Source organism: Branchiostoma lanceolatum, chromosome 15, assembly GCF_035083965.1.
Source record: "Branchiostoma lanceolatum isolate klBraLanc5 chromosome 15, klBraLanc5.hap2, whole genome shotgun sequence".
Lineage (NCBI taxonomy): Eukaryota > Metazoa > Chordata > Leptocardii > Amphioxiformes > Branchiostomatidae > Branchiostoma > Branchiostoma lanceolatum.
This window is the reverse complement of record NC_089736.1, coordinates 1841923-1852910: the sequence shown is the minus strand read 5'-3', so window position 1 is coordinate 1852910 and position 10988 is coordinate 1841923. Positions and strand designations below refer to the sequence as shown.

Here is a 10988-nt window from a genome sequence, read left to right as displayed (position 1 = left end):
GTAGTAACGTTGTCGATTATACGTTGACGTTTCTATTGCCCATTTTTAGTGTGTCAGCTGCTAACATCTGCTTGGAGATCATACAAGCCCGCTTTACACAAACATCTCCCATGTTACTAGTATCACTTAAGTTCATCTGTGTTGGTAGAAGTGATTCTGTATCAAAGTTAAACTGCAATTTCCAAAACAAGTATCTGGAAAACTCACCAATATTAGTCGGGGTAACGTTTCTGTGTAGACCTTAGGTACTTTATTTCCTAACGCAAAAGGACTTTTATTTTATTTCTAGGCTGAGATTCAGTCTTAAGTCTAGACAGTGCTGTATGTGGAATTTCCAGTGTTTTTGTTCACATAAAACCCATGCCACACGTCCCTTCCCCCTGGTGTACACGCGTGCCGGCTGCAGACCCTGGCACGCGAGATCGGTCGCACAGGTGATGCTGACTCCACCGGCCGCTTCTCCTGAAGAATGTGAACCAAAAATCATTCGCATTCCTCCTTCGAGTGCCTTTGATCACCAGCGTCTTAAGTTTTTAAGTGTCTGGCTGAAAGAATGGTTGGAGAGGAAGTGCTTTCACTTTCAGCGATGCAGCTCACCCGTCGGGTCAGTGCTCGGGACGGGAGGACCTGCTCTAGGCGCACTGACGCAGAACGGGCCGGCACGCAATAAGGCTGTTTGTAGAAAATGTTGTGGGCGTTGTTCTGTTTGTTGTGAAGATACGATCGAGGGTTTGTCTAATGTTTACATGCATTTTAGAATTTTTTCAGGCGTTTTCCTGTTAACACAATTAAGTTAGGAACATACATCAGAAAAAGGACAATGTTTGGTAAGGACATACAGAAATAAGTAAAGTTGCGGTTAAAGCCATCGTAGGCCGTCGTGCGATTTTGATGCCGAAGGATTTGCAAGCAGGCTGTGTCAGAACAAAAACACCGCCAAGGATCTAATACAGCCTTTTCTGTAACGAGACAGCTGAATTTTGTAGTACACATGCACGACTATCACAAGGATGCCCTCAGTTTGCGATCGTACGACGCATGTTACCGAGCTCTAAGTCGAAAGACGAAAGTATGGTCTATAGAAATACCATGTATGCACACTCAGTTAAGTTAAAATGTAGACTTCCTCCTTGGTGCCTGACACCGACAGTACGTAGCCGCGGGCTAAGAATGTGTCTTGCAACAGTCAGATCTTATCTATTCTGGAAGTCAGACCTTGTTTTCCTGGGCTCGGTCTGACACGTTTAGAGCCCGGCGCGCCTTCAGGGCCAGTTCTGGACCGCTTGAGAAGTAATCTTCTTAGATCAAATACTTCTTTTATATTTCGTCTGGTCCTGGTGTTATTGTGCAGGCAAAGCCGACATTTACAGGCAAGTCTTACGGCCGAAATGACAAAGGACAGGATTAGGGGAACGTGGAGTTTCCAAAGGCTTCTTAAGAGAAGTAATTTTCGTGGATAAAGACCAGATATCCACCGCTCTGATGTTACTGTTAAGGCCTTAAAGACATATACCGATAATAGTCTTACTGAGATAATTACACAGAAAACATGAGGAAATAGAAAGGTCTGTAGCGTTGACTGACAGCGCAAAATATACAAGAGTCGCAGTGATGTCTGTTACACTGTGTGTGTGTGTTTGAGAGTGCGCGCAGATAGTGTAACATGTGGGAGGGCGCGCGCGTATGCATCATTACGATAGGACGGAGCAAAACTTGATACATAGCGTGGGCTATGCAGTCACGTGGAAGGTATTAGATAATAGTTAAAAAATATTTTGAAATTCGGTGTTCTCATTCCACCTTAACATCGCATTCGGGAAGAGTATCTGTACAGTATACCCTTTCTATGCGTTGTTTCATGTTGAAATTAGCCCTCGGGCAAGAACTTGCAAATGAAACACAATAATTAAGCCTTCAAGCTACCTTCGACATTTTTCATGGCAATGATAATAAACAGAGCGAGGATCGATTGTGGCGTCTTTACCATAAAATCGTGATTTCACACATAAAACAAGTCAAAACAATAACCAATATGATGGCATACTAAAGAGTGCGTGAGGTACGAGAGGTCTCGTTCCCAGAGCACCACAGCTGCCTCTCGCCTGGAGAGTGGTACACACTAAACGTTGACGTCACACAAAACTACTCAGAAAGACACAGAAAGTCTAAAAAAACTTTACAATACATATATAGATATAGAAAACTTACAAACGCCATAAAATGCTAAAATCTTACACATGTATCATTAAAAGGAAAACGTGGAGATTTCAGCGGGCAAAGTGACCAGAAAATAAGTGAGATGTAGCCGAGGTCACTTTGAGTTGACCTTCGTTTTGGAATGTTCAAAGCTAGATTACGTAATCATTACGTCTTAAGTACCTCAGCTCTAGAAACTGATGTTTACATGTAACACGTCAACATAAACGAAAACGAAGACAACGTCAACAGTAACATTTTGTCAGCACCTATTATATATGATAAAAAGTGACTACTTATTCTACCCTTAAAACGACAAAAAGGGCATATATCGAGGTAAAATCTTGTTCAAGGCGTTTCCATGGCGACAGGTGATCCTGATGAATTGAAAATCCTACTTCCGCTGCATGTTATATGTACAAAATGATGACATCACCACCTGATGATGATTCCGTTATCTTGGTCTCTGTAAAGCACAAGGTCACATACAATGTCAAGGTCAAGAAAGACAAATCTATGCTTATCGTAACTACATTTTCCGTCTGTTCATTAAAATAGAAACTTACTTATCATCATAATACAGGCACTATGATCTTTAAATCTGTTAAATGTTGAAATATTCAATTAACAGATGATCTAGGTGGTGTAAAATCTAACCATTTATAACAGTTACCAATGCTGCAGTAAATATACTAATAAGTTTATTTTGTCTTTGTGACAAGACACCAAAATGGAATAATACTGTGAAACTATGCACATATTGAGAAGACTTGCTAGCAGCGCCCCCTACCCGTTTGTTGCAGTACGGCCCTCCCCTGCCCGGGCGGCAGTAGCACCTGTTGGGCCCCACGCACCTCCCACCGTACAGACATCTGCGCTTACACACGGCTGGGTGGGGAAGAAAGAAATGCATGAAACAATGAATACATTAAGGAAGGCAGTGCCAAATGTTGCGGAGTTAAAAACTGACTCATCTACTGCACGTTTTCGTGGCGTTGGGAAAATGACAGCGTTGAAACTTGGTATTCACAAGGGCATAGCAAGGGTATGAGTAGTGGTGTGGATCTTAACCCGAGTTTAGGTTTAGGTTCGGACTCGAGTCCAGAGGTTTAGGTTCAGGTCCGGACTTGAAAGTCCGGACCTGAACAATAATTTTGGAATATTTTTTCGTGTTACGTGTAAAATTGCATATTGGCAGATATTTTACACGTAATTTGAAAACTATATATACGGAATTATATACAGTCAGTAATTAACACAAAAGTTCAGTTATAAACACAAAAACAGCAATGTTTTAATATTTTTCTAGTGCAAATTTCACGATTTAAGGAAGGTTTAAGATGGTTTAAAACAAAAAGGAGTGTATGAGTGAGAGTTTTTTTTTCAAGTCCGGACTTGTTTCCAGACGTTTAGGTTTTTTTGGACTTGAACCTAAACGTTTTACAAGTCCGGAACCGGTCCGGCCGGACCGATCCGCACCACTAGGTATGAGTGGACAAGAAGAACTCGTCGTAACCGGCCAATGTTAGTACCTCTTTGCTTTGGGCAGTTACTCATTAAGTCAAAGAGAAGTAGGTCGTACAGTGACTGGCGTGATTCTTTGCAAACATTATCCATTACCGTAATATCGTCCCACGAAGCCAAACTTTCTAAAATCGTTGTCCTAGCCTTGTACTCAATGTATGAGGTCAAGGGATGGCTATCTATTACCTTTACAGAAAAGGTCACAGGTCATAACATACCTGTCTGACAGACGGCTCCTTTGAAGCCAGCTGGGCATGCGCAGGCGTTGGGTTTGACGCAGGAGCCGCCATTCCGACATCTGTTCACGCAAATAGCTGGAAACAAACAGCACGCGTGAATTAACATGTACACCAGGGGTGCCAAAGAATACATACGAATTTTACGGAATACATACGAATTTTACGGAATACATACGATCCATTACTAGAAACATACGATCCGTACGGAATACATACGATCCATTACGCAGAAACATACGATCCGTATGGAATACATACGATCCATTACGCGGAATACATACGATCCTTGCTAATTTGCTGGCCATCGCGCTAGCACCGAATCTAGCTTTGTCTGGTCCTCCTAGTTGGTCTAAGCCTATATCAGTCTTAATTTAGTGCAGCTTGAGATTTTTAGAGTTTATCCGAATGGGATACGCCATTATTAAGCTTTTATAAGCCACGATATCGTACGAAGAACTGGTTATCCCGAGTCCGCCATATTGAATTTGCCGCCGATGTCACGTGATCAAGACATTTCTCCAAATTAGTACGGATCGTATGTATTCCGCGTAATGGATCGTATGTATTCCGTACGGATCGTATGTTTCTAGTAATGGATCGTATGTATTCCGTAAAATTCGTATGTATTCCGTAAAATTCGTATGTATTCTTTGGCACCCCTGTACACAGTGTTCTTCAGACCAGTATGTCAACGCATTCGAGCCCTAAACCATCGAGAAAGCCACACACAAGGCGAAACTAGTCTTGATGCCATATTGAGTTACATGTCCGCCAGCTCATTTCTGGACTTCCAGCCAATAATGATGGTCTTCTCCGTATTTTGAACTCTTTACAGAAGACGAACGTGCAATGGTGGGTGTGCCCAAACCTGCACCAATATCCCAGGATGTTACAATTGTTCCTATCGACAAGGCTTTGTGCCATACTATCTTGAGGTAGGCTGGAGATACAGCCACAAATCTAGCAAGTAGATTCGGTTACAGTGTAGGATCTTAATCAAGATTAATCTTTCTTACCTTTCTCACACCTCCTCCCCGTGAAGCCGGACTTACAGGAACACCTGTTCGCCTTCACGCACTTGCCGCCGTTCTGACACCGAGGCTCGCAGATACCTGCGGGAAAGGACACGATGAAAACAGGAAGAAACAGATGCTCTTTACAACAATCTCCTTCGGACTGTTGGTCATATAGGGTTCAAGTACATCACCTGGATGGCTACGTACTATGAAAGACAGCAGCTCATCTAGCTCTTTATTTACCCTGTGACTTATAACGCCACTTTAATTTCACACGCAACTCTAAGTCTGTATTAGTTACATGTTGAATTTGCCGTAGATCACACTGGATATAGTCTCATAGTAACTAGAAATATTCTTAAATAGAACTAGATTGTTATCTATGTTTTGTGTAAATTGCCATACATTGTCACTGATGCAATTGTTGTGCAATAAAATCATTCATCATCATTGTTTAACGACTATAGAGGCCTTTGCAGACTAAGCTGAGGCAATGCACTATGCAAACTGTATCCTTCAACAAGAAAGTTAGTCTACGGAATCTACAGAAAACACAGCATGAAGGTTAAACGGACACAGCACGTACTGAACTGGCAGCGACTCCCTGTGTATCCCGGTTTGCAGTGGCACATGTTTCTGCGCATGCACTCCCCGCCGTTCTGGCACCTTGGTCTGCATACTCCTATAAAAAAAAAGATGGTATTATGTTTATTCATTGACAGATATCCAGCTCGATTTCATAGACATTTGTTAGCATAAATGGACAACAGAGAAGTTTTTTGATAACAGAAAGATACTGAACAAAAAGGGCAGCACATAAATAATGCTTCGGTCCCATTTCAAATTCGGAATACGCATTTTTTATTTATTTTTCGTTTTTGCAAACAGCCAGCCTGGGCTCCGGAAATGGGACCGAAACATTACGGAGACAAAGCCCTGTATAGAAGGAAAAGGAAGCCCACCTCTCTCGCACCTCCTCCCGAAGAAGCCCGGCGGACAGGCGCACAGGCCGGGCCGGGTGCACACGCCGCCGTTTTTACAGGCTGGGCTGCAGTCGGCTGGGGAGAGAAGAAAGCGTGAGTAAAACAACTGCAAAACCGGACGCCACATCTCAAGTTGTAAAAAGTGAACAAATATATGGTAGAAATGCTGTCAAAATTTGTCCACATCAGATGTAAGATCTCCTTTGGATTGAGATGTCACTCATTACATCAAGTCTGGGGGGGGCTAAGGGGCCTTGGCGTGTTCTTACCTGTCTCACAGGTGAGGCCGACGTAACCGGCGGGGCACTTGCAGACGTCAGGTGCGACGCACACGCCGCCGTTTTGGCAGTTGTGACGGCACAGCACTGGGGAGAATCAGATAAACGTCAGAACTGATGAAATACATGTTTTAAACTTTAATATTTTGAGCCATGTCTTTTTTGTAAAGCTACTTGGAGGTATGACGGACTTTGGATCCCTAACGAACTTAGTATTCCCTTCAATGCTGCTAAAAAAAGTAGGAAAATATCAATAGCACGAAGGGACTCACTTGTTTCGCATCTCGGTCCGACGTAACCATAGGGACAGGAGCAGACGTTCCTAGCGATGCACTTCCCATCGTGCTCGCAAGGTGGCACACATTCCGCTAGAATGGTCAGACGAATTAATGTATTCATATGATTACGAAATTTTGCAATGATTTTACTGAAATAAAAGGATAAAAGTCCCATCTGTCTAATATGAATTTGTATGACAATTTTTCATCGGAAAGTGAGACTTTGATATCAAAGATGGCAGACCTACCCTGTTCACAGGTGGGTCCGAGGTATCCCGGCATGCAGCTGCAGACGTTCGGCTTGACGCAGCGCCCCCTGTTTCTGCAGTCGGGTTTGCAGACGGCCTGGCGACACTGGTACCCCGAGTAGCCTTCCCGGCATGCACAGGTGTTCAGCCCCACGCACACCATGTTGCGCATGCACGGCCAGTCACACATGGCTATAACAAGTACAAGAGTACAGTTTTAGTATTCTCATTGTAATAAGTGAACGACCAATAATGATAAAAGGCTCTTGAATAATGCTGCATCCGGATTGTTAAGAAATATATGCTAGTAACTTGGCATGGATGGCTGAACAAAACGGTATCACTTAAGAAGCATAAAGTATGTTATGATTTGTGCAAATCAATTCATATGAGTAGATTTCTTTCAGAGAATCTAAAATGAGGAAATTATCAGATATATTCTTGATATGATGTGTACATATAAAGAAAATACTCTTTCAGGTTCAAATTGGAGCCATAAGGTAGAATTTCTGGAAACGAAAGGTCCAAAAGTTTGAGATTCGAAATGCCTCAGAGAAGAGATCAAGTATCAGTAAAGCTCACTGGTACCAGTTGAACTAGCCACTGCCGCTTTGAAGTAACTGAAATTCTGAATCACGACGTCTTGACACTGAAATGACGCAGAAAAATTTAGATTTAGATTGTACCAATAAACCTACTAACTAAAGTATTCCCGTTCCCAGAGTGACTTACCGAAGCACTCCTTCCCGTTCCCAGTGTAGCCCTCCGGACACTGCCCACAGATGTAGCCGTCCGGCAGAGGCTCGCATTGCGCGCCGGGAAAACACGGGTTGGATGCGCATGCGCCGGCCTGGACGACTGGGGCCAGCACTACCGGGAGCCCTGTGGTCAGGAAAAGGTGAGAACATATCAGTAACGGGTTCTTAACAACAACCAGTTGAACAGATCTCAGGTTGTGAATCAGCTTAAGTCGACAGACAAATTGGTTATTGATAGAGAAGACTTTTCAACACTGGTATTCTGGCCCTATCTGGTATGACCTAAAGAGAAAATACCTACTCCACAGTCAATTCCTTTCCAAAGAATGTTATGCATACTGATGCAACCAAAGGTAGGTGACTGACACACATAGAACAAATGTGATGAACAGTGGAATATTGTTACCTAATGGCTATAGACTAAGAAGACATTACAGTTATGTACAAATCCTGTGTTTCTAACATGGCCATGACGCACGTACCTATTCTGTGCACCTGTACAGGTGTGTAGACACACTTGACGCCGTCGCCATGGAAGCCAGGTGGGCAGCTGCCGCAGGTGTATCCCGTCTGAGGTGCACGTTTGTCGTGGCACGCCACACCTGCGAAGCATGGACCGCTGGCACAGCTGTTGATGTCTGGGGGAAAGCACAAATATTCTTTACTTTTTTGTCCAAGAGGTCATATGGGTGGCACCCATCTCCATTTCTGTAGCCCTTGGGCCAAACATGTGTGCAAGTCACTACAGCAGGGGGCTGGTCCGCTGGTAGTGGTGTGTGTTTAACTTCCATACTATTTCCCAAATGCTGAGTGCTATGTAGAGAAAGCAGTATGTACCATTTTAACGTCTTTGGTATGACTCGGCCGGGGTTCGAACTACCGTGTGCAGGGCGAACACTCTACCCACTAGGCCATTGCACCGGTCTAGAAAAAAATACTAGTCGATTGTTTTAAAAGATACCTTATTAAATGACACTTGAATCACTTGATTGTCATTCCTATACAACTTTTTATAACAATTAGACAACTGAGTTGTTACCTGTGCATTGGATACCGGTTCCCATCATGCCTTGCGGGCACTTCCCACAGGAAAACGAGCCGACCAGGTCCACGCACTGCACGCCGGGATAGCAGGGTTCCTCAGCACATTCGTCGATGTCTTCGTCGCAGCGGTCACCTGACAAGAATTAACCAATGACAGCTCAGTCTCTCATAACATCTTCATCTGCGAAAAATGACACATATACACCAAAGACCAAATACATACCTGCATATCCTTTTTCACAGTCACAAGCAAATCCGCCTTTAGTGTTTACGCAGTCGCCATGGAGACAGGGGTTCGGTTGGCAGTGGTCCACGTTGTCTTCACAACGCTCACCCTGGTAACCAGGCGGACACACGCACATGTACATGCCACTTCCGGCAGGGTACTTGATGTCGGTGACGCAACTTCCGCTATTTTCACATTCACAAGGCTTAACATCTACCTGTAGGGGAACAAAATTTGTTTGGAAGTTTTTGAATGTCAGTGTCAAATTTATGCATCAAAAAGTACTTCAGTGGTACTTTAGAGAAAAATGTGTCTCACCGTTATCTCAAATCTACTGATAGAGTTGCACTCGTCCGTTATGGTGAACTCCACGGGTTGTTTCAGCGCTCGTTTGGCTTTCAACATGAGCAGACCGACGGGAGTCAGCATGATCTCGTCGTTTCTCGTGAGAAGTGAAAACAGGATCTGCGAGCCCTCGGGGTCAACGGCCTTCAGCTCGTAGACGAAGTCTTCTCCTACAAAAGAGGCGACTTCCGCTGGGATCTGTAACACTGGTGGCAGGTTTCCTGCAAGAAATATTGTACAACAACTGAGATGATAAGATAAGAAGCACCACAGAAAAATATAGATAAAAAGCTGCAATTTGTTGGAGAGAAATATATATCCTTAACATCTCTTTCTATGCGTTTGAAGCCTATCTTTGAAAGAGAAGAAGGGGAAACAACTAGTAGAAGAAATACATGAGGAAAATGTCTCACCTTCTCTCACGGACCAGTTTTCTGTGCTTTTATACGGTAGGCACTGTTCACACTTGTTGCCAGGGCGTGGCTCTCTGCTGCCATAGCAACGCCCGTTGATGATACAAGTATTGTTCTGAAACAGCGTGCAAGTGTGTGACTTCCCTGATACATATCGAATTGATGTGAACCGAATTAGGGAAGAAAGAAAGTGCATAAGTGCAACGTGCACAATCTGCCAGGATATCAGCTTGTATTCTTCAGTACAAACCTGGTGTGTTACACCACGAGGCGGTTTACCGGCTATGCAGTATAAACAAAACAAGCAAAACAAAATATAAGGGACTTTTTCCCTTTCATTACCTTGATCTCGCAGAGTCCGGGGATGGACTGATCACAGTCCTGACACACCGAGTCGTATGTCACAAATAGGGCAGCCTCACTGAACGTCGCGCCATCATTGGATACCTACATAACGTATGGAGTAACTTAAGCTGTTGTGTTTTACGTTGAGTTAGACTTATTTAAAGACAGTACACTAGTGCGTCTGTTGATAATTATGTATTTTCGCACATGGCATTGAAACAAGTAACACTTACGATCATACAATATACTTTTACCAGAGATGTTAAGATCTTAGAAAGGTAGGAATTTTTTATCAGTTTCTTGTTCCAATTGTTTCTATGTATACTTAGATACAGTACCTGTCTTTTGAAATGATTTCACCAAAAAGTTGCAAACCTTTATTTGCCATCCTGACGTTTCGCTGCGTCCGCCGGAAACAGTTACAGGGGATGCTGGGATTTCACAGGACACGGACCGGAAGTTGACAAAGGTTGCCTTGGTAAAGATGGCGGCTCCGCTCAACCTCCATGATCCTTCAGAATACTGTAGTAGAGAAAGAAGACGAGTGAAATCGTCTGGCAATGTGTTGCTGTTTTGATTTAGATATAAGAAAGTCTGATTCCTCTTACAATTACAACTTAACATCGTAGTGACACGCCAATCAGGATACTTTGATGAAGTTTAGACATCCAGGTAGTAAACGTTAAGATACGCCAAAAATAGTTACTCAAGCAACTGGATAAAATTTTGAAACAGTCAGACGTTTCAGGCAGCATCCGCTGTCTTTCGTCAGTGACTAACGATAAGGATTGGAAAACCAGATTTATACCAAAACTCTGAATAGATATGTTAATGAGGTTACGACAATCTAGGATGTCTTGACGCAGTCTTGAAAAGAAGGTTAATTCAATCAGGATAGATTTTGTTATGATTATTAACCTGGGAGCACTCTGTTAGTGCAAAATGGGCAGACTTTGTACAACCTGCTTTTGTGGTCTTTCACAATGCTGTAGATCTTGAAATGTTCGTAGCGGTTTGTTTTGTATTTTCACTGTACTGAATTTTTCTTCGATCGCAAACTCAGCGAAAACCCCCTTTCCTCCTACCGCAAAATTG

General features: G+C 43.2%; 1 protein-coding gene across 1 annotated transcript in view; it reads right to left on the bottom strand.

Moving 5' to 3' along the window:
• Nucleotides 1–1963: 1963 nt before the first annotated feature.
• Nucleotides 1964–10988, bottom strand: part of LOC136420393 (von Willebrand factor D and EGF domain-containing protein-like) — a 79050-nt gene continuing 70025 nt past the window's right edge. The window contains exons 15-31 of the mRNA XM_066407277.1: nucleotides 10269–10415; nucleotides 9891–9995; nucleotides 9549–9663; nucleotides 9109–9356; nucleotides 8788–9007; nucleotides 8560–8697; nucleotides 8003–8158; nucleotides 7495–7644; nucleotides 6763–6954; nucleotides 6509–6604; nucleotides 6228–6323; nucleotides 5938–6033; nucleotides 5562–5657; nucleotides 4976–5071; nucleotides 3939–4034; nucleotides 2987–3084; nucleotides 1964–2662 (exon numbers count right to left, since the gene is read on the bottom strand). Coding sequence (XP_066263374.1) covers nucleotides 2651–2662; nucleotides 2987–3084; nucleotides 3939–4034; nucleotides 4976–5071; nucleotides 5562–5657; nucleotides 5938–6033; nucleotides 6228–6323; nucleotides 6509–6604; nucleotides 6763–6954; nucleotides 7495–7644; nucleotides 8003–8158; nucleotides 8560–8697; nucleotides 8788–9007; nucleotides 9109–9356; nucleotides 9549–9663; nucleotides 9891–9995; nucleotides 10269–10415 — 2157 coding nt within the window. The 3' untranslated portion in view covers nucleotides 1964–2650. The remainder of the gene's footprint in view (nucleotides 2663–2986; nucleotides 3085–3938; nucleotides 4035–4975; nucleotides 5072–5561; nucleotides 5658–5937; nucleotides 6034–6227; nucleotides 6324–6508; nucleotides 6605–6762; nucleotides 6955–7494; nucleotides 7645–8002; nucleotides 8159–8559; nucleotides 8698–8787; nucleotides 9008–9108; nucleotides 9357–9548; nucleotides 9664–9890; nucleotides 9996–10268; nucleotides 10416–10988) is intronic.